Below are 24,139 nucleotides of genomic sequence, written 5' to 3' on the forward strand. Positions count from 1 at the left end.
GAATCCCTATGAGAGGTCCAATCTCAATTACCCTTTGATAGGTTATCCTTCAAAGCTCTAAGGAAAGTTTGCAAAAGATCTGCTATTCCCATGACGTTACAGAAATTGTATAGAACCTTAATTTTGTATCCAAAGAAATCGGTACAAAATTTCCCACTAAACACAATTTTAATGGGGTGTGCTGAATAAAAATAAACCACAATAACTAGTTGAGAAAAGTTTACCCATCTTACTTCAATACAGATTCCTATCACACCAGTTGCAAAATTCACAGATTTACTTTTTCGTGTGTGATTTGTTCAGATGTTAAAAGGAAAAGCAGTGAAAATACATTATTAGGAGCACAGCAGTGCCAATTCTCACGTGAAAGCTGTGCCTCAGTTCAGCCTGCATATCCAGCTCTGCAGATGCTGAGAGATTTGGAGGGTTCTTTATAACCAGAAGCCACAAAGTTTTCCGAGCCTGACTATTATGGAAAGGCCAAGCTGCCTCAAATTGAACCACGTCAAACGTAAAAATCAACAGGTCTGTCTTCAAAAAAGAATGACAAGCATTTTGTAAGTTTTATCTTAAAGCTGTCAAAGTTCTGCAACTCACTAGCAGGTGTTAGATTCTGCTCTTCTACAATGGATATCACAGAGCAGGATTTCATCGGTGAGAACAAAGAACTAAAATCTATCTTTCTCTTGGAACGTTACTAGAGTGGTGGGATCTGCTTTGTATCTCTTCCATACTGAAGCAAAACCAGTCACACTGAATTCATGTATGCCCTTTCAAAAAAACAACTACCTTTATGCATATAAATAACCATTTATTAAACAAACAATAAGTACTGAAGCAAAGAAAGATACCAGAATGACGCTCGTGAGGTTGCTTGCTATGGTATATAACTTTCAAACTATCTTCTAATCCTGTAATATATTATCTATATGTTCCATTTTCTTGAAGTTATCTTCATAATCAAGATGCTATCACAAGTACCCTGGGCATTGGAACTATTTTTAATTTTCATTTAAAGAGCAATTACACAAAGACAATGGATACACAAGATAATAAAGTAAGTGATTAGCAGCATGCAAATGACAAAGGCTTAATGATAATACCCTGTTCTATTCTCCAAAGGGCCTGTGGAGAGAAACCCTTCCTACATGTGGTTGTGCAGCTAATGTACCTCAGCCTACAATTACAACATTGCTGACACCATTAACCACTGAAACAACATCACTTCATGAAATCCTTGTTGTCTCATTAAAATGCAAAGGGTCAGGTAATTTACCAGCATTGTGTGTCTACTTGTGTTGTGGGTAATTAGCAGGCATTACCCAGCATGGACTCCTCTGGGGAAATCGTGAAACTCTGAAATATTAAAAAGAATTCTTTTTTAATTCGATGGGAATTGGGAGGGTTCACAATTTTAACCTCAGCACACCTTGGTGTTCAAAGGGCTGGGAAACACAAATCTTTTATACACTCATGTAACGACTTCATGGCTGGTTGTTTTAGAAACTAACCTTCATGTTTCAAAACGTTTACTCTCCTATAATCGCATCTAGAGACGTGTCACCTTCTGCAATTAAGGACTCCTAAACAACCACAGAGAGGCAAAACACTGGGCAGTTTCTTAAAACGCTTAAAAACCAAATGGTTCCTTCCAAAAACACCCTTTTTTCAGAGTTAAACCACAAAGATTGGTGTAGTTCGTCCTACTATTCACGTTCCCTTTCTTCTTGCTAATTGAAGTTCCATCCCATCACTGAAAGCAACCTCGATAACATTCACTATTGGCTCATATCTTGTCAGGGAGCAGAATGGTCTCTTATTCTTTAAATGGAAGTTTTGGAACATAAAACACATTCCAATAAAACTGAACAGAAAATTATGAATTCATTAAACTACTTTGGTATCTTGTGCTATATATAATATTTATATTCCAACTACTGTAAAATATGCTTTAATATCTTTAGGCAACTATAAGGACTTAAATATTTATAAAATGGCTAAAGATAAAGTATAGCTCTCTTATTCCTACATACAGATGATGTAAGGCATGCAATCAAAGACAATAACACTTTCAACCCATTTGTCATCTTAAAGGAGCCTTTCAACTTCAGATCCCTTGTGTGCAATCTACATAAGAGTTGTTGCCTACATAGGCAACTCCAGAGGAGTTTGCTCCTTAAAAACTACCAAGAGTGCTATACTTCACATAAAACAGGGGTTTCTGAAAATGGAGACAAAACTATAAATTTGCAGGCAAAACAGCTCCAAGTGGGGCTTCAAAATACTGCTGTATTTATCTCTGGGACATCTGGGAACAGGAAGCATTTTGATTTAATATTTCATAACATAGAAGCAATTGCTTCCTTGCCTGGTGTATAATTAATGCTCATAAAAAGAGTGTTGTGGGGTTTTTTTTATTCCTCAGCATCAGAAATGCACAAAACAGTACACCTTCATAATAAGGGGTTTGCTTTCAAGATGTTGAACAGCAAATAATAATGAAATAGAGCCGCCATGGATTTATAACAGTCTTGGGATGGTTAAATATATTTATAGTTTAGGTGTGAAAACACATGCTTGATGTACTGTACTATCTACCTCCTTTGCCTGGTTTTATCTTCCTCTGGCTGGAGCGTACAAGCTATCTTGAAAGCAGAAGGGAAAGAGGTAATTGTGAAAGGTTGGTTGAAGATATTTGGGCTAAGACCTTACCATATTTCTCATATACAGGGAAACTGTGTCAAACTGTAACACGTCTCTCCAGCCATTTCCCAACACATTTTTAGTTTAAAAGCAACAGAATCAAAAGCCTCTTAACAGCTTTTTTCTCTCTTCCCAGGAAAAACTTCAAGAGAGAGACAGGAAACTGTTCTCTCGGTGTGTAACTTCCTGCAGGTAATGCTAGAGTCCAGCTGCAGGGAAAATACAGGGAATAAATACAAATGATGCTGGTTGGGAACTTTTCTGTCAAGGCTGTCCTGTGAATGCTGGAAGGCCAGCAAGGCCCTAACACAGAAGGCTTCTCTAGCACAGGAAACAAAGTTAAGTGAACAGCTCTCTCCCACTCAGCCTCTTTAGTGTATTTAAGTCCAAATCTTGCAAAGTCTTTCACATAATCTAACTTTACACAGGTGGATAGTTTCATTGAAGTCAGAGAGATTTATGAACCTGCATAACACTGAGAACATAACTTAAGTTTTGGAACAAGCAAGGCATCAGATTGTAAACTTGCCAGGGCAAAAGCCATATTTCATTCTTGTATATATCAGGACTATGACAACAAGCTCTTAATCCCATCTCGAGCTTCAGTGTGCTACCATAAAATAAATAACAGCTATCAGCTGATCCATCTAGTTCAGCAGGATAAGAAATTATGTGCATGTTGCAAAAAGGTAATATTGAGTTATTTATCACAGTGACCTGATCTTCAAAAATTGGATTTTTTTCTCGTGAGCAAATGGTGATGTGGGACATGTGCTGGGAAGGTAAGAGACCCTTATCTCATTTCTCATTTACTTCATTACTTCGGACAGTCAGCCTTTGTTTTGAAAAGCAATACTGAAGCCAAACTACAAGAAACTTTCCAAAAGCCACCTATTTAAATAATAATCAACCAACTAGGTAGAAAATGTTAAGTGAGTTATTAGTTTTGTCATTTACAACAACTGATGCTAGCAAAAATACAAAGAGCATTCAGAAACACGCCACATAAAAACTATCCCTAACCAGGTGTAACCCCTACACTAAACTATCAGTGCTGACAAACCAATAACCCTGATGTCAATGCAAAATACTGGCCTTTTTTTGCAAATGCAACCAGTAGGACTGATACTGTCTATGAGAAAACGTCTCAAAACCTGTGGTTTAGGATTATGTGACTTAGGAAACTGTGAGCCATCTTAAAGCACAGCAAGCACTCTGCAGCCTAAATTACATTAGTTTGCAAAGACTAAAGTGTTGAAAAGACACATGGCTTAGACAATTAATAAAATGACTCCAAATCTTTCACTTTTTGCCAGCACTATGCACTTATTTGTTTTAAATGTTACATTTCCTTATATGTTTACCCAAGGAGGTTAAGTAACCCCTTAAATTCTGGAGCTATTTAGCTGGTATAAGAAGAGTTTGATTTTCTCTGTATGTAAGTAAGGCTCTTTAATTCCACATTTTCATGTAATGTAAAGAATTAAGCACAGGAAACAGTGCTGGTGTTGCCACAACATATTGAATTCTGTAACACCCTAAAAAGTAACTGCACCTATGATTAATAAACTCTGTATTCCAAAATCTTCATTTAAAACTTTTATCTTTATCTTATGACCACAAAATAAGAGAAATAACACTCAACATTCACCAAAGACCTCCTCCATCAGGAATAAATTATTCTCCTGAACTTTTCACAAACATCTCTTCCAGCATTACGATACAGTTATCTCTGAAAGTGACCCAAAACCTTTTCTAACGGAGCATTGCAGCCAGTGTTTATCCTTTCCCCTTGTTTAAGAATTTTCTCTCATTTCCAATGCTGATAATGCTATTGTTGCTCTCTTTTGCTAACATTTCAGAGATAACACAATCAAGAGTTATTGATTGGGAGAGGTGAAAAAGAATGTATTACCTGCAAACACAATAGAATGTAGATCTTAAATCCTTTTTAACAGGGTATTTCTTGCAGCGGATTGCCAGACCAAGTCCACCAAAAAGTGCAATAATTTATTCGACAGATTGGGCAATACATCTAAAGAAACTCAGTGGTTAACTGTTTTTGCCCTTTCAGTCCAAGTTTAAGCCAGCTCCAGTAAAAAATGATGATTTAAGTCACAGGTAATTTTTAAAGGAAGCGGATCAAATGGAACTAAACTTGTACAAGGTTGTTTTAGCTTGTGTAATCCGTTACACTTGAAAGTCAGTGTGTAAAATTCTGAGTATGTTTACTTGATTTTATAGGATTTTCCCCAGAAGAATCCTGCCATGATATATGAGATGTATTACCCAGGAGTTCATCCCCTCTTTATTTTTTTCTCTTTATTCTTTCGTGTTGGAGGATCTATTACAAGAACTGTAAATGAAGGCCCTAAAAAGATCTCTCATGTGTTGAAATAGTGTTCCTGGGGAAAATTCTCATAAGTTGAAGTCATTCAGAAAACAGCTGCAATTGTTACTATGCTGAAATATATCTACCCTGCTGTACTGTGATCTGTCTTGTAATGTCCGTAGAAAAAAATGTTACTATACAGCTGCCCCTTTCTGTACTTTAGACCTGCTTGGAGCCATAAGATCGCTCTTCTTTATTGTTTAGTAAGTGCCTTTTAATGAAATGTACTGCTCTTATTATATAGGACTCAAAATAAGATCTAAATCACTACCCAATAAAAGAAAATTATTGAGTTGGATATCTAAAGTTACTACCCAGAGGCTACTCTGGTATAGTATTTATGAATCTCTAAACAGTTAAGTATAATTGTCTTTCTGTGTTTTGGGAAGAAAGCCAAATAGCAGTTTTAGTTACAATAGAAGAAAAATAGTTTGTGTTGGACCCTGTTCATCTGGTGGGTAAAACAACAAGTAAAATTCCTACAACTGCAGGAAAGTACAGGAAACACAAAAAAACTGTATTTGTCCATAGATGCTCCTTGAAGAACAAAGGATGGAAAGGTCAATAGAATGAAGGAAAGTAGAATTACTGGTGTTCTCCCAGTAAAACTGGCAAGGCAGAGCCCATCCCAGACTCAATCTTCCTGCCTGCTTTGGAAAAATGTTGTGACTATGGAGCACAAATGCTTCACATTGAGCTAATATTCTTTGGTCTTCTCTCCAACATACTTCTTGATAAAATAATCCCACTTTGTATTTGAGGGGACAGAATAAGAATCAGGAAGGAACGTTAAAAAGAAATGTCAGTACCTGAAGGGGATCTTTTTTCTCCACCACAAGCAAACCTCTTTACAAACCTTCCTAGGAAAGCAAACAGTCAACATCTATAAGAGGAACTACAAGACACAAACAAGACTTCCTTTGTCACAAATAAGACATCTGACTAAGTTTATGAGTCATTTTGTGAAGAGGTGAGCCAAGCTCAACTTCACAGCATTTTCTGTCTCAGAAGATGAGATTCCTTAACGAAAGCAATGATTTGCTGCAGCTTCAGTGTGATACACTAGCCTTTCTGTCCTTGGAATCTAGGTCTCCCAAAGGCAACAAACTGCCCTGATGATTTCTAAAAGCTCATAATCAGGACATCAGTCTCTGCACTCCTAACCTCCAGTGTAACTAAAGATTTGTTTCATCAGCTTTGTGACATTCTCATGGCAGACAGCCATGAGAAAGGTGTCAGCATGAGAGCTTTCAACAACACAGGCCCCATTTGAAAGTGTTTCTTGTTCTGTTCGAGTAGGAGTATGCATTTTATGGAAAGGAGACAAGCAAGTCCTTCCAGAACAGTTTGTAACCTTTTCCTTCTAAGGAAGGCACCTTGTTTGAACACAGATTTTACAAATTAGATAGCTTACTCTAAGCAGGCAGAGCAGAGGACAGAAGTGTTGCTGCATGACTTACAGAAGGTCCAGATAATTAATGGTACCCAGTCCAAAAGCCTGGGAGTGTATTAACAATATGAAGAGACACTTGCAAGTGTTTGCTCCTGCAAGAGAATGGCTGTATGTTCGTTAAGTTCACCTTCAACTTGTAATGAGAAAATTCTTTGTTGATATAAACCAGATTACTTCAGTAGACTTTCTTTCAGCAGTTAATTTCTTGGGAATTGCTGGCCCTATTGTTACAGAACTTTTCCTATCGGGAAGACTTATTGTCATATGTCCATCCCCCTGTTCTTTCTACACAGCCTTTCATGTCAGATTCCATCTGGGTTCAGTTGTTGGTGCAATGCTATTTCCCTGGCTGAAAGGGTGGGTACAGAAGGTTGGCTAGTGGGGAATGCTTATATGCCTAAGACTGGACATGACTTAGGTGTTAAATCTGGGGAAAAGGCAATGAAATCCTCAAAGTGGTGGGTTCTTTTTCTCCCACCAGTTTTGAACAAAGGACTTACAGATATGGCACTGTAGTTCTTCACTGGCCAATGATTTCAGCTTATCTGATGGCTAAACAGATTTGCATCCTGCTTTTTATGGCACACTGGTGTCATCTTTTTTCTAACACTGGAGTCAGATAATCACAGATAAAAACTGGGAAGATCTTTGTGTGTTGAATAACTCATCAAATACATTGCTGGGTTGCTTTGTTTCTTTTTCAGAGGGGTAAACATAAACTATATATCAGGTTTTCATATGGGATTGCACTGCTTAGTGTCTACACAATTATACCAGCTTATGACTTAGAATAGCAAGGGTAAGATTACACTGTTAATTCCCTCACCAAAAATCTCACAGCTTAGTCCATATGTTTCTCAGGCTGTTCACATATTTTGTTTTGTTTCTCCTCTTTTCAACACCCTGTCAGAGTTCAACTGACACACTTTCCACACCCCCAGATTGTCTAATGTCAGTGTTTCCTATAATCAGTAATAGGAGTCACATAAAAGAACAGCACAGAACACTCTTTCAAAGGGTGGTGTTGGTGAGCAACATCTTAATTCAAAAGCATACACCAAGACCTGTTAAAATTCAGACTGGCAGTATGTAAGGTTTGTACCAGCTAATGTGTTGGGGATAAGGAAGTATATCAAATAACACACGAATGTTTAAGCAAAAGGAAAATGACAACTATAAATAAAGGTGCTTAACTGCCAGTAAAGAGCTGTGATGTGGCTCTAGTCTGCTGCTTATCAGCCAGCAAGAGTTGAATCACCTGGTTTATATAATTGCCATGATAGTTGTGTCCATCGTACGTCAAAGCTGCATTTCATAGACAAATGTTTCACATTGACATAATTCCCAATTAAGTTGGTGCTGTCCACTGATCTGATTGCTTCTGACAGCCTAAGCATTGGAGTCAAGGTCTTTAAAGAAAATTTACTGTACTCAAAGCGGTGCAACCAATTCAGGAGTTGTGGATAACCATAGGCAGGGAATTTATTAGGGAGATATTAGAAGAGTCCCTCCCTGGTCAGCGGTCCCAACCAAAACAGCCTGCTGGTTCCTGACTCATGTCATGCCCTGTTTCCCCAGAAAAACTACAGAGTCACCTTTTATTTACACATAGACTGATATCTGCCTGAAGAAATGTCCAAAACTGGACATATGTGCTGACATATTGTGCTTCTGCTTCTATGCATCACCAGCACTTAAGAGGGTAGAAAGGATTTGGACCACAGTCCCTGTCTACACTTGTTCTGGTTTAGCAAGGAGCAGCTTTTGGCTTAGTAACAGGGGGAGCGGGTTGCAGTGAAGACCCGGTAAAGAGTTTGCGGACCCTCCCCCGGCTCCTGGGTTCACACCCACCTCCGGCCCGGCTGGGCCAATCTGGCGCCTCTGCCATCGCTATTTAGGGGACGGGAATTCGGAATGCGAGGCAGGAGGTGTATGGGTGATACAAGATGGAGGCGACCACACGGACCCTCAAGCCAGAGATGGAGGAAGGAAGGAGAAGCAGTAGACCGGAGACTCCTCTGCAAGCCATGGCGAGAATGCAAGCTGTGCCCCTGAAACCTATGGAGATCCGTGGCAGGACTGAGAGCCACCAACAGCTCCATGTGAGTGAGCCCGGACGGGCGAGGGACTGTGTGGGGAGACGGCCATGGCCCAGGCCGTGCTGGAGAGCCTGCACGTCGCAGAGCAGCCCCACACGAGAGGCAGAGAGGAGCTGCAGCCTTTGGAATAAGTGCGCGTCGGAGCAGCCCGTGCAGGGCTGCCATGCATGTGAGTTACCCCACGGACTTGCAGGGAGGACTGGTGTGGTGTTCACCCGTCCTTTGGAGGGACAGACGGCAGAAGCTATTGGGAGCAGACTGACTGAGACCTCCACTGCCTGCCCCCCCTAACCATTCGGGGAGGGGCAAGGTAAAAACCCCGGGATCAGGGCTCTGAGCCCGGGAAGAGGGGAGGTGTGGCAAGAAGGTGTTCTTAAAAAGGCTGGTTGGACTCTTCATTGATGTATTACTCTGTGTTGTTTCGTTTTGGTTATGTTTTGGGTTTTTGGGGGTATGTTTTAGTTGATGTTGCATTAAATTATTTTCTGTTTTCTTCCCCAAACCGAGTAGCCTGGTCTGTTTTGTCCTGAACTTTAAGCGGCAATTAAGCTCTCCCTGCCCTTGAGCAATTCTCAGCCTCTTCGGTACTTGAGGCTAATCGTGGTCTTTGTTCCCTGATGGGCCTAAACCACGACAATACTTCATGACCTATAGGGGCTGTACTGTAGCAGCACCCTGGATATTACAGAATCGGAGAACAACTCAGGCTGGAAGGTACATCAAAGGGTTCCTAGTCTGACTTCTTGCTCAGAGCAGGGTCAGCTATGAAGTCAGATCAGGTTCTTCAGGCCTTTATGCAATCAGGTTTTGAATACCTCTAAGGATGGAGAGTAAAAAGGGCAGGTGCTCACGTACTGCATGAGTACGTTACATTGCTAGGCTTTTCCATCCTCACTCTGGGATGATCTAAGATCCAGTGTACATTATATATGTCATTACTGAGAGAGACTCACCAAAGAATAGCCAATAGCCTGGTAGCAAAAGTACACATTTAGTTTTGAGACAAAATTTCAAATCCCAGGTCTGAATCAGCAAAACAAGGAACCTCTGTGCCTGTCTTCCACTTGTGCAATGAGTTTGCTAATAATGACTGCAAGGTATCATAGTGTGAGCAAAGCAGGCTCACAAACTTTTAAGGGAAGAACTCTTAACACATTTGGGGTTGGATTGCTTCCAGGCCACCAATTTGAAGCTTCAAACACCCCTGGGTTTGAGAAATCACTTCCTTCCTCTTCTTCTCCAAATGTAGTTGTTATCCAGAGAACTATCCAACCTGACTTGGACATTTTCAAACTTTTAGTTTCCTGGTACATTTTAATTCCAGTATTAAATTCCACAGTTTTACTGCTGATTCTAGGAAAGAACTTTCTACGTTCAAGAAGTTTCCATATTCAAGAAGTTACACTGCTGCCTCTGATTTTTTGGCTCATAATTCCGATTATGTGTGAGGAGGAAAAACTGAACTTAATCTTAGTTCTCACAGTCCTTGAGGGAAAACTATCGCTAGGTCAGGCTCACGGGGAAATTGCAGACCAAAGCACAATCTTTTCTACACCTACATTTACAGCAGGGCTAGATCCAGAGGGAATATTTACTGCAGCACTTAATAGGTTTATCAAAGGTAGGACTTCAGCTGCATAAGCTGCAAGACCCTTCAAGGATGGGAAGATGATTGTTTTTACAGTGATGGTCTTTGCCAGGGTGCTTATGAGTGCTTTGCAGCTGCATTGCACAGGCACAGTTGGTGTAAAATAGCCTTTGGCTACCTATGAATCAGTCCCATACTCTCAGAAAAGGACTGAGGGATTTTGTTCAGTGTCCTTGAATGGGACGAGTGCACGTCAAGCGATGGGAAGGAACCAGCTTTGAGTTAATTCCAAGTGTCTTTTTGAGCAAGAAGGCATAGGAAGAATTTAAAATTCTTGTACTTTTTTATTCTACTGTTTGGCTTGTATTACTCAGCTTTTTTTCTCTGTCACTGTCATGTGCTTTACATAAAAAAGGACCTTATTAAAAAGAAGCTTTGGGTATTCTGATGTGAATGTGAGTTAGCTTTGGCTATATAACAGCAACTGCTCTGGTTAGAAAGCCACAGGGCAGAGTAGAGTGAGAAAACAATGATTTTATCTATATATTTAGGAAAATTTTGAAATGAGAGGGAAAAAAAAGCCTGTTTCATTCATTTTCCCTCTGCAAGATGTGCTTTGTGATGCAGCAGAGAAACTACGTGACTGTCCCTTTAAAAGCCATCATACCAATCAGCAGGTTTAACTGTCAAGCAAGCTGATGTAGGGCTCTTTGAATTACTGAGTGAGGGATATTCTTCCTGCCAGGTCCTGTCCCCTGTAGGCACTGCAGAGAAGTATTATAGGGCAGTCCTTACCTTGGGAATTAGCCTGCAAGACCCCAATGCTGTCATCAAACTGCATAGATTTGATGTTGAGTGACGCCAAGATGCATTCCTTGTCCTGCAGCGAAGCATCATCAATATTATTCTGATTGGCTGACAGGATAACGCACATGTCGCAGAGGTTGATGTTGACAGCCCTTAAATCAGCCCGACTTAATGGCGTACCCTTCGGCACAGAGGGGAAAAAAAGAGGGGAAGGGAGGGGGGGGGAGAGGAGAGGAGGGGGGGAAAAAAAAGAAAAACAAATTAAAGATTGAGAAGGAGCTTTGGGAAATTATTTAACAAGTATCTTTTTTATGCTCTGACATTAAGCTGGTCTAACTATGTGCCAGGGAATAGGAGACGTGTGCTAATCTAAAGGGTAGTTGGTGCTGATGGCAGCATTTTAGGTTCAGTCTCAATACTCAGTCAAGCTATTACTAACAAACAAGAAACAGGAATAATGCCAGGATTCTACATCTCATCGGTGACTTGAAATTGTCTTGATTTAAGTTGCTATCATGTGGCAACCTCTGGCTCTCTGAATATAACAAGGGGTGTGTTTTAAATGTCTATTTATCTACTACCCAAGCCACAATGGTCCTGGGCAAAAGAACAGCAATTTAAACAGGAAAGCATTATGTGTCTTACACATCTGAAATGCAATCAGGATAAATCTGGGGGTTTTTTCTACCTGAAGCAACACACAGAAAAGGTTAATCCTTTTCAGTGCATGTCTTTCGTGCTTGAAGAAGGAAAACACACTGATCTTCAAAGCTGTGTGATTAGACTCTTTGAAACAGAAACAATTCTTTTCCCTTAATGGGCACAACTCATGCAATTTTCCCTGTTTCCATAATTCTCAATCAGAGAATGCAATAATTAAAATGAAATGGGGTAGTCCATGGGTTTTTTTTCATAGTTAACACAACTAAGACATGACAATCCATTATGTTTAAGACAACGCTTGCCTTTCACATCCAGCTGTCCACATCTCTAGATACAGAATACCAAACCTACATCACAGAGGCTGCAAGGTCCAAGAGAAACAATTATTTTGGATGGAAACCAGATTCTGCTCTGCTGCCTCACATGTTGGGACCCAAAAACCTGACTGATGATGAGGAGACTAAGTTGTCCCCTTGTCACACGGCAACTGTCATAACAGCAAGCCAACATCCTATGCTTCCCTCTCCTGATCACTCATGGTGGTTGTCTCCTGAACTCCACTGAGAAGATTCAGAGCAAAACTGAATTTAAAATGCACAAAGTGAAGGCAGAGCCCAATTCTTTTTCAGACATGGCCACCTTGTCTCAGACACCAGCTTGACTACTCCACACAACTTGCAGTAATTTGAAGTATGGAACCTTCTGGAAAACAGTATATAGCAAACAGACACAATTTAGCTATAAAGTATGCAAAAGTTAGGATATGATTATTCCTGCCACCTTAACTCTGCCCTTTGTACTGTGCACCAAGTGAAGCAGGAGTCCTGTGGGGAAAAATAATATGCAATCATGTAATTAATTAAAAGCTTACTCCTAATGACTTTATGCAAAGGGACAGAATTAAGGCTGCCTGAGGACACTTAAAATTGGCATTTGCCTGCGTTTTAGGAGTTTACTCAGCAACATAAATGGCTTTTCAAATACAGACTTTGAACAAAATCTCCACTTTTTTGTTGTTGCTGTTTTAAAACCAGAAGAAGTGTTTTTAAATTCAGCTCTAACCACATCCCCATCAGATAGCAGCAGCAAGTTTTACCTTGTGAACCAAAGCACAGAGAAGTAAGAAATTAGCTGGAGTGGCCTCAAACTTAACACAATTCCTACCAGTATGATCTCTGAAACTTTAGTAGACTTTTAAATTAGTATAATTAGATGAGAATAACGATGGTGGTTTTAACTTTGTATCACCATTTTGAAGCAGATACGCTGAACACAAAAAGGAGGAATGAAGTCAGTGTGCTGATTACTGTGTAAGACAGAATTTTTTACATAGTCTGTATTTTTAAAGGTGTGTTAATTAATGATTTAAGCTGTTTAAGTTGAAATTAGTCAGAATTCAGAATCAAAACTTCCCAAATATGCATTCTAGCAACAGACAGACGGTACACACTGGATAGTGTGGCAGTAGCAGTGGCTGGATTCTGTTCTGCCCCACAGTTCAATGGTATTATTAATTTCATTCTGACTCCTTAGTCTTTAGCCTTCACAATGACTGGAATTAAAAGGGATTGGCAGGAAGAGGAGGATATTAACTGACCAAATCTGATATTGACACCATTTTTGTGACAGCAGACAATCTTGTGACACCATCTGTTGGATCAGTTTACAGGGAAAAAAAAAAAGCCAAAGGCTAACACTAAAACTGCATTTACAGTAACAAAGACCTACAGCCTGAATTAATCAAAAAGTGAAGGCAGTCTTTCCATTCTGTAGCTGTTTTCCCAACTATTCAGTTTTAGTTACATCCATCAGTGATTTATTTCTTTCAACTGCTGAAATGTAATTATTAAAAATGGGTAAATTAATAATCTTTCATTCAGATAAAAACACCCCAACTAACTTTGTAATATACAGAACATTCTCTTTCATACTTACACCACGGGCTTGTTTCCCTCCTGCCTGCATCTCTGTGGGTCATTTACAGCCCTGACCACCTACTGACCGCCAGCTTGCAGGGCTGCTTTTGTTTGTCCTGGAGGTTGTGCTTCTACATTTTGGGAATATGACTGAATTCTAATGATATATATGAGACAAGAGGATCTCTGAGGAGTGGTTTTAGTGGTTGAGCCTACTCAAATCAACCGGAGCCTCACGTTGACTTCAAAAGGGTCAGGGTTTTGCTGTACCACCACACGTGAGTATGGCAGGACTCTGAACTGAAATGCTCTGGCAATGTTCCTTTCTGAAGTAGGCCAGCTCACAGGAAGTTTTTATTCATATAGATAGATATTATGCAGATAGAGAAAGGATATTTCTTTTCAAAGGTTTTGTGGGTACCAATACATAAATAATGTCATAAATAACTACTGTCACACTGTCAGGGAAATCACAACATCAGAACTGGCTACATGCAGTGCACTACAGTGGCTGTTCAATATATAACACAGCTAATACATTTGATAGCAGCTGAAATTCATCTGATGAGGATGACGAGGAACCAAACACTGCGGCAAATACCTTCTAATAAGGTCTCACAGGGCTCTGTTTTCATAGACATAGCAAAGGGAAAATCTAAGTCCTCAGGCCTATGAGTAGACAAAAGGAAAAAAAAGCCTAAGATCAAAGTCAATAGGAATCTGTCCAGTTGGTGTCCTAAATAACAAAGTATCAATAACACAGCTTTGGACTTACAGGCAAGATTGAAACCTTGGGGAAGTTATGCAGTGTCTCCCATTCCCTTCTCAGGTATTCAAGTGAACCCACAAACACAATGTGCTTGAGTTCATGGTAGTGAAAGTTGCTGGCTCGTAAGGGCATCACTAAATTTCTTAATCCAATCAAAGCAGATTTAACATCCCCAAATATGCAAACGACTACATGCCCACTTAAAACTGTCATCGCTGCTTCACTTCGAGTCTAAAAAACAAAACAAAAAGACAAGGGAGAAATGAAATAAAGGAAGCTTTCAATCATACTGAGTTTTAAACCAGGAAAAATACAACTGTCAGTATTGTTCATGCACACAGAAGAGGTTTGATAACAGCTGTTCATTTTACCCGTATTTATCCTTCGTTAAACGTGCTCAGCAGAAGAAAATTTCATTCCTGTTTGCAAATCCTTCAGTGTTTGGGAAGACATTGTACTGGGCTGAATGCTGGTCTTGTGTATGTTTCTACATGTGTATTGACTCTGCTTTACAACCAAAGCACAATGAGTTTAGCTGAGAACATAATTTGACCTACCTACCATGCATTTAGTCATCTGAAGGATTCTACAAAAGACACGCAAAGCCACGCCTCAGCTGAGAAGTCACTAGTGGGATTTCTTTCAGGACAAACTTGAAAAGGAATTTGGTCCTAAGTAGGGCTTTTTGGTATTAAACATTTCTTGTGATTTGAGGTCCACATTCTTTTAGAGTCAAAGCTCTCTACTTCAGGATGAGCTGCTGCTACCCTGAGAAGCAATCAAAGAATGCTCTCCTCTGCTTTGCTTTACAGTTGATGCCCACCATACTCCATAGAGCTTCTCTCAGCAAGAAAAAAATTATGTGCCAGATCTTTGCTAGTACTAACTTTTCAGGCCCTCTGGCATCCCTGAGTTCCTGAAGAGACTGGAAAAACTCTCATGGAAAACATCTGAATGATGCTCAGAATTATCCTCTTGTCTCAGTGATGATAAGAAAAGTAAAAATGCATTAATTTCATCAGTGGTAATGGCATTTGACCAGGGAACTCAAACACCAAGATGGTTAAGTCAGGGAAAAAAAATGACCTTCATTTCTGGAGTCTGTTTTAGCATTGTTGCACTCCATCAAGAAGCTGTAGATCCACTGACATCATATTGCCAAGCAGTTATACACTCACAATCACTACACAGAAGTTTTGCCAATGGGTAAAGCTGAGACAATGGTGAACTGCAAAATTTTCCCCTCTCTTATCTACAGTACATGTCCTTCTTCTATATTATGGATGCACGACAATGTGCAATACAGATTGCAATATGCAGTAGAGGTGTTCCCTGTTTAAGAAGAACGGGAATTCTAATTAAAGTTTTCTCATTAATTATTAAACACATGAGCTTTCAATTTCTCTGGAGCAGTTACACCGATTTTCATACAACTCTACCAAGAGAGCAGTCTTGGTGCTTCAACAGAAGACATGAGCAAATGCTCAAGTGAACCTATGCTTCTGCCTATGGGCCTGAAATACTCAGAGTTTACAAGACAGGGACCCTGTCTTGAACTAAATTATGTAAACAATGTCTCTGTGTGGTCATTGATCTGTATGTACACTTGACTGTACGTCAAAAAAGAAGTTCTTGCTATCTGATACTGCTGGAATCTCATGAAGCCAAAACAGACCTTGGGCTGAAAAATGAATACTTTTGATTGAAGCATCATCAAATATGAATGAGAAGACAACCTGGGAAATCCCATCACCTTCAAATTATGTATCAACTTGTACCTGTGTGACCCCTCAGGACAGTGTTAAATTTGCGTGGCTATGAATGCAGACATAAATTGTGGACTGTGAGTTTGAAAAGGTGCATGGGAGCATTTTGCTGGCAATGTCTGCGTTGATGACAACGTACGAAGTAGAAAGGACCTGGACAGAATTACAGTTTCGTGGGCTGTTAGGGGGAAGAAGTGACATGGCATCATGTGCCATGAGAGATGATAAACGAAGCACTCCGCAGAGCCATTTTCGGACAAACACTTTTCAAAGGGAGACAACATGAAAAGGCTGTTGGTTAAAATGTGTTTATAGCATAAAGGTAGATTTTTCTATCTATTAAAAAGTATTGTACGGCAGGGCTGACCCTCCTGGCCTGCTGAATACACATACACTCATACTATTGAAAGATGTTCAGCCAAACTCCATCTCACAGCCCAGACTCTAGAATTCAGAATTTACTTGCTTGACTGTTTAAACACTGATATTGTAATTCCAGGCAATGTCACAGATATTACAGAAACCCCTGAGGAGAAGTGGAGATGAGCTTTTAACCCCTGATTGCTGAAATGAACCGGGGCTGTCACCATCATGGGCACACCACAGTGCAGGAAAATCTGAGAGAGCAGGCTCAGGAAAAGCTTTATGAAGCATGACAAAGTGAAGATCCACCAGGGACTTCATTTCAAATATCATCAGTTTTCCAAATGAGATCTGGAGTTAGCTACTTGTTACTCTTAGGTATGAGTACATGAACACAAGTGGCACAAACTTTCACCAAGTAAAATAGATTGTGATAGGTCTTCTAATTATTTTTAATGACTTGAGTCAGTTTGATGGTTTCCCCCAGTTCAAACAAATGAAACACAGACCAGGTTCACCGAAAAATGTTAGAAAGGCTGAGTAGTAGCACTACCTACTCTGGCCTATTTGGGCATTTGAAATGTTGGAAATTGGGAGAGAAGTTGTAAGAGAGCAAAACTGACATCAATAATTAAAAGATAATGCAAAGAAGCAATTGCCTGAGTAATAGTCATTGTTACCTTTTGTAGAGAGAAGAAATAGGGTAAGGAAATATGTATCTCCAATATTAATTCTGTGAAGATTTAAACCAAATAGCCAAATTTCACCTTATGAAAAAGAAATTGTCTATTTTGGACCATTTTTTATCGTCCCATTTGACATAGATTTAAACAATCATCACTCTTTAACCAAAATGCCATCTTTGACTTCACCACGCTGTGTTTCTGATTTCAATATACCAGATTTAATGAGAGCAGAGATTAATCTATTAATCTATTAGATGTCAGTTCTATGGTTCAAATAACCTCTTTTCAAACACAACTTATCATCGGTACCTACCAAAATGACCTTTTCAATGTCCTTGGCTGGACACCAATGAAACATCCCTGTAGAGTCATATTTTTTCACATTGGCATCCATATTGTCAATCTGCTCGTTGCCAGGAATTAACAAGGGGTCATGCCTGGGGAAAAACAAGTCGAGGACAACATAAGTGGAAAATATTATGAATTATGGATGAAAAGATGTCCCAAGAGCCGTGTACAAAGAGGGATAAAGGTAAAAAAAATGAAATGTATTTACAATTGAACATGCTTTCAATGTGGGCACATTTAAACAAAAGCTGAGAAGAGAGTAGAACTTTACATTTTGGGTGCAGTTTTGAAGATTTTCTATACTCTTTCTATACCAATAACCATTTAACTTTAAACATGGTTTTCTGATACCATTACATCCATAAAAGTTGGGGCTTTTCTTTCTAGTTCTGCCCCTCCAAAATAAATACTGGGAGTTGCTATTAGCACCTGCAATGAAGTAGAAGGGATAGGAACAGAGCCCCACGCTGACTGACTGGCACAAGTATGGAAAGCCAATTACTTGCTTTTACTCCGTACAACTTCTGACGTGATGCTTTTCACAGTAAAAGCTTTAACAGGCTGCACTTTAAATATTTTAGCAATTTGCCCAATCATATTTTGCTTTCCCAAACTGAAGCCCTTTAAAGATTCAACAGTATGTCATTCTAGAGCAGACTGACTAACAAATGCCCACATCTGGAATACATGATTTTAATACCTGTGATAACCTTCTAAGTGGTTTTGTGGTAAGATTTTAAAGCACAAGGCTTCTCAAAGGGGAAACAAATAAGACATTTTTATCAACTTGCTCTCCAGCTATACAGTTACACTGAAGCACAGACACAGACAGTTCTTTATATGCTAAAATCAAACATTGAGCTAGGTACTAAGTGACTCCAACTCTCAGATGCTAGTGAAGACCTCTAAGTGATTGCACTATACAATACCATTAGGAGGAGGACTGTGCTTTTACAGAGCACAGGGCAAAGTGACCCCAACATCTTAAATTCAGGGAGGGAACAGAGTTTTGTCCAGCAAACCTACAGCCTTTACTTAAGGTTTTTGTCACAAATGTTTGAAATATCCCGACACAGAACCATAACATTTCAAAGACGAAAATCTTTGCAATGTAGGAATGTGCTGAGTACTTGGAGACAGCCAAATTATAAAGCAGTTTGCCTTTTGAAACCTATTAAAGAAATGTCCATATTGGTTGAACTCTCAAAACTAGAAAGTTTACTGCTTTTAAAGTTTATGAGCCAGCAGACTCTGGTAAGAACCTCTCTTCTGTATTGTCTACTCCTGCAGACTTTGAACACTGTGCATGATTACCAGTGAATTTACCCTGAATATGTTAGCACGCTTAAAACAGTTTTGCTTGCATGCTTAAGAAAGGTATCACCTCTAATTCTGTCAGGGCACTTAGTTAATGTCATTTTTAGAGCCACTGATTATATATCCATTGAAATCAGTGGAAAATTGACAATCATTTATTCTATGAACTCCACAGAAATTGATTTCAAAGAACTTGAGAAAGTATTAACACAATGTTCCATAAGAACCACAGTCTTTTGATGCTTTAACAAAAAGCAGTGCATTACATGGCAAATGCATGTCAGACTCCTCTGGAAAAAAGAAACACTATGTTTTGAAAGATTTTACATTCACTCAACAGAGATACAGTTCAGTGCATTTCACTATCAACCCACTGGCAGCAGAGGAGATCAGGGGACTACCTGGAGTCTCTGACCCTACTCGAGGTTTAATAATGAAAAGCCTTGTATACGTTTGCTTACTCTTTCGTGGGAAGCACAGGTGACTTCTTTGTGCAAAAGCTGTACCAAAGGGCTTTGGTTTTGATTGACTTTTAATCTCTATAAAAAACCTAGACACTGCACTCTCCTACCCCATGGACCAGTGAGCTGCAGCCATGTGGCTTTGAGAGCTAACTGCAATGCATTCCTTGCTGCTCAGAGTTGCATGCGGTACAGCAAGACCTGCAACCGTGGATCCAATTCCACTTCAAGGTTGTACTAATGCTCAGACAACAATTAGCAGTGCTCTGTGCTAGCTTTTTCTTCTGATGGAAAGTGTTTCAAAGTACAAAAGTTTGCCAAAAGGTTAGGAATCTTCAGGATCTTCCACCGGGGAATGTTTTTCTTTCTTTTGCTTTCATGGCTTTGGTTTGTTGGCTTTTTTCCCCCCAAAAAAACTTTCACAAGACATTTCTCTAAAAGTTTTCCTAGCACAGCACTGAAAGAGAAGTTCACTGATCAAATAGCCTCCTTTGCCTTCATAAGTCAGATGCACATAGGAAGAAATTTTCTTTTCTGCTCTGAGACTTAAGAGAAGTCTCAGAGAAAAGAAAATTTCTGAGACTTAAGAGAAGTCTCAGAGATCTGAGATGGATCATGTGAAGCTTTCACACAAACAAGTCTAAGTAGTACTCTAATCCCAGTCACAGAAACGATACCATTTGAAAATAATCTTATAAGAAAGCAGGTGAAAACAGAGAACACAAAATTATGGTCAACTGCCTTGAGGTCTGAGGCAATTTTTGGTGTGCAAGTACTTAAAGCCTAGTGTTGTTCTCTTTTAGGTAAGGGCCTTGCATCCCCAAAGGGAATATTCAAAGTAGCTCATGCCAATGGATTCATTAGAAATTTACCCCAATACTCTATTTTCTAGTTACCTTAGGTTTAAACAGAAGCGTGCCATGGAAGGGACAAAGAATGTGAATGGTCACATATAATTCCCTATTGAAGTTCTAAGGTAACAAATTGTGATTTTTTAAATCAATACATGCATTTATTTGTAATATGAAAACCTCTTTGAATCCTGCTTCACTGCTTGAAGTACAGCAAGTGAGAGCCCTAAAAGATGCAACCAGGATGTGACTGAAAGTAGGCTAATAGATACAATAGTACCACTTTTACCCTAGGAGAATGGATTGTTGCCTGAGAAGCAAGCCATGATAAGATGAGCCACACTTGGTGTTTCAGTATAATGTGGTTTTCTACATATAAGTGGGTTTACTAAATTAAAGTCTTGTGGGACAAGGTACCATTTCAGTCTCTCTTTAACCAATGACTTTTGATTCTCAGCAAAAGCAATCTCTGAAGGTGTCTATGGAGGCTAAAAACAGGTTGACTTTAGTAGGTTCAACCTTGTCCTCGGATGCTAGAAGATATGCTGGCTTAAGTACTTGAAACTGAACTGATTCTTTGTTTTTTAATGGTCATTTTGTGAAGTAACACAGTAACAAAACAGTGTTATTACTCTGGACATCTATGTTCTCGTTAATCTGATGATCTAAACCTGTTTTGCAAATGCTAAAAATTAATTAAGACAGATACGCAGAGGCTGAGGCTGTCAAGTCTGCTGAAGGGGTTTGGACATCCTCTTCACTTACAAATCTCTATTACAGAAAGCATTACAGTTGTTGTCCTTACAGCCAAATCATTGACTGAATGTTTGCAGAGCCTCTCTGCTTTCCTCACCCTTGAAGACGGCCCTGTGAAGCCAGGCTTGAGTCACATTGGCAGGTTGCTGGGAAATGCTTTTATTGATGCAGCTACTAAATTCTCCAGGGCTGTAAAGTCATCTGCTTTGTAAACTTCAAATGATAAGAAGGAAAATAGCTTCTATCAATTAATAGTCAATAGCACTTGGTCATTCCAGCTAGGAAAAGATAGGCACGTATAGCATGCCTGGAAGAAGAGTAAACGTTACATTTCCCTCATCCATAACCCCAGTCTAAAAATAGCTTCTCTGGTTCTATATTACACATGCATGACTTAAAATGAAGAGCAAAATACCCTCTTTTCAATGTTTTGAAGAGCACATAATGCCACTTATGATCAATTAAACTTCAAAACTATGCTAAATGCCATGCTACAGCTGCAACCCCAAAAAGGCTGCCTGCAAGACAACAGCCTAAAGCAAAACCAGCAATCACACTTCCAGCAAACCCACTGCAAGATAGTCGATGTCACATTTTAAAGAATGCTGCTTTTCCAGCACACATTTATAGCTGCTGCAAACTTACTTGGAGTTTTTGAATCTGGAACTTCTGAGTAATGGCTGAGGATGGACAGAACTGAAAAGACCCTTCAGGGCTAAATGGCTGCCTCATTAAATGACTATTGTTTAGCATATCCTTTAATCTGTCACGTTTGTCCTAACCCTCTTGCTGTCATTTATATGAAATGGAATGGAGCATTAGAACAGCATACCTTCATTGATCTGCAGTGAAACTGCTCCATGTCTTGAGTACTGGGAACATGAATACCACAGGACCAGGACAAACCCTCACACTGGTTTGGTAATAAACTGTGATCTGCTAAGTCTTTGCACATCAGTCTTTGCACAAAGTCGTGGCTACTTTTTATCCTGCCTTCCAATAAAATTTTCCTAATCAATGGCAACACACCTCCAGGGACAACACAACCCCTCTTGAACTGGTGCTTGTTAAAATCTGCCTTGCTTAAAATCTGCAGTTATGCCTTTTTCTGGGTTTTGCCCACAAAAAGACGTTTGGCAGCCTCCCGCTAAAGATTCAGTCTCGAAACCCACCTTGTCTGTGGTCCAAGGAGTTCAGAGTTTTCTTACCTGACTTGCAGGTGGATGTGTTTGTGAATGTATGCACATGCATACCTAGTTTTAAGAGGAAGGAGTGGGCTTGGTAAAGGTAAGATAGGAATTGAAGACACTCTAGAGAATGTCTGATGCCTTTGAAATTTCTCCTCCAACTACCCTAACAAATTGTGGCAATTAACATGCTGTTAGTGTTAGATGTATGCAGCCAGTGCAGGTGCTAATAATTGAAAAAGCATTTAGAGCTTTTACACCCTGGGTGAATATTTCATGATGTGCTGCATGTTTCACTATTTACTCAGTGGGCCTCTGTCACTTCAATCTTCTCTGACTGCTTTGACTGCTGCTATAAAGCTCAACCAAGACAGAGTGACGGCTTGTCACAGGCAAACTCCACTGACTCCAGCAGCTCGCTGGGACGCGCTGGGAAGGTTGTCACGACATTCTGATGGAATTCAGCAAATGTTTTGTGACTAATACACCCAACATTTGTCGGCTACCATTAGCCATTCCCTGTGACCCTCTGCAGTCTGCGTGGATGGCATTAAGTTGTAATGAGACTTTGTTGCCTACGTGTGCTACACTAATGACACTCTTACTGTACTTTCCTTTCACAGGTTAATCAGCAATGAAATTTAGAAGGATTCGGTGTCCAGAAGCACCACGCTCCAGAGAAGAAAACACAGCGTGACAAGAGAAAGCAAGCCTGTGGTTTGTTGTTAAATGCTTTCACCATCTTATTCAGAAGCTATTCTAATTTTGGCTACAACCTCACACTGTCTGATGTTTTCCCTAAATCCACAAAGGAGAATATATCCAATACAGTGGTTGGTACCTAGTGCCCTGTGCTAGTTCTGGGCTGAATTACAGTGCCAAGAACACTAACAGTTCTCCTTCCTTCCCTCTTGCTCTGTCCAGATGTCACTGAAGTTTCTTTTATCCTCAGAAGCCTTAGTGAAGAGTTCACATTAATTTATCAAGATCACTGAGGACACTGATAGAGAGCTGTTTACTGTAAGAATCTTGCTCATTAAAGTACCTTGATACCTTGAATATGTTTCTGAAGCATCAGTCCTCTTCACATTGAAAAGTTAACTTTGTAAAGACCTTTATGTTGAGCAATTTAGTGAGGGGGAAGACAAGGGACACAGCCAACGTGTTTCTGCTTTTAGCACTTCGCATTTGCATCTACTCAAGCTGCAGCTCCAGCAGTCTTTGAGGGGTAGGAGAATTACCTGAAAAAATCCCACATTCTTCATTTGCAAAAAAAATAACCCTAAAGGGGCATCAAAAACCATAGGAGTGGTTTTTTTGCCACTTAATGAAGCATGTGGCTTTATATCTTTATGATGAAAGTAACTGCTTCTGCAAGTCGAAGTTTATAAGAATACTTTATTTTCTTTAAACCCAGTTTAAAGCTAAAGAGCTTCTTTTTCTTTCTATTGCCTTGATCTGAGTAGATCTTCAGTTACCCTGAACTTTTCTTTTAAAAGCCTGTTGCTTTTTTTTTTTCCCTGATGGAAAATTCCCCTTTTCTTTGCTGACACTGCTCTCTCATCTCAAAAAACACTTGGGCAAGGTTTCACAGTACTCTCAAAAACGTATCTGTTCTTATTCCCATGGTTTATAACACAGTTATGAATGGTAGCAACAGTCAGAAGGCTAACACACACCCCCACCCCCACCATGCAAACCTCTTCATTCTATCACCTTGTTAAAAAACAGGTATAAGATAACACAGTGATTACTGAGCTACTCCTGTTGCTCATGTTGGATGTAGTGAACTTGTAAAACAGAAGCAGGAAGCGAAATGTGCTATTAAATACCTGCTGTGTTGCAGCTTAGTTACCATTGCATAGTAGCACTGCACAAAGTTAGCCTTGTAAACCCTTAAGGAAGGACATAGATTGTAGAGTACATGATGAAAACCTCCAAGGCTGGGGAGATATATACCATATATGGTTAATCAGTGAGCTTTCACCTCTTCAAACCTTACTTTCATGCCTGG

General features: G+C 39.7%; 1 protein-coding gene across 3 annotated transcripts in view; it reads right to left on the minus strand.

The window, feature by feature from the left end:
* KCNMA1 (potassium calcium-activated channel subfamily M alpha 1) overlaps window positions 1-24,139 on the minus strand; it is a 445,131-nt gene that overhangs the window by 39,421 nt on the left and 381,571 nt on the right. For all 3 annotated transcript variants that reach the window (XM_062000705.1, XM_062000701.1, XM_062000702.1), the window contains 3 exons: window positions 17,519-17,642; window positions 14,397-14,621; window positions 11,031-11,223 (listed from right to left, as the gene is read on the minus strand). In XM_062000705.1, coding sequence (XP_061856689.1) covers window positions 11,031-11,223; window positions 14,397-14,621; window positions 17,519-17,642 — 542 coding nt within the window. The remainder of the gene's footprint in view (window positions 1-11,030; window positions 11,224-14,396; window positions 14,622-17,518; window positions 17,643-24,139) is intronic.

The sequence above is a fragment of the Colius striatus genome, chromosome 8 (assembly GCF_028858725.1).
Source record: "Colius striatus isolate bColStr4 chromosome 8, bColStr4.1.hap1, whole genome shotgun sequence".
NCBI lineage: Eukaryota > Metazoa > Chordata > Aves > Coliiformes > Coliidae > Colius > Colius striatus.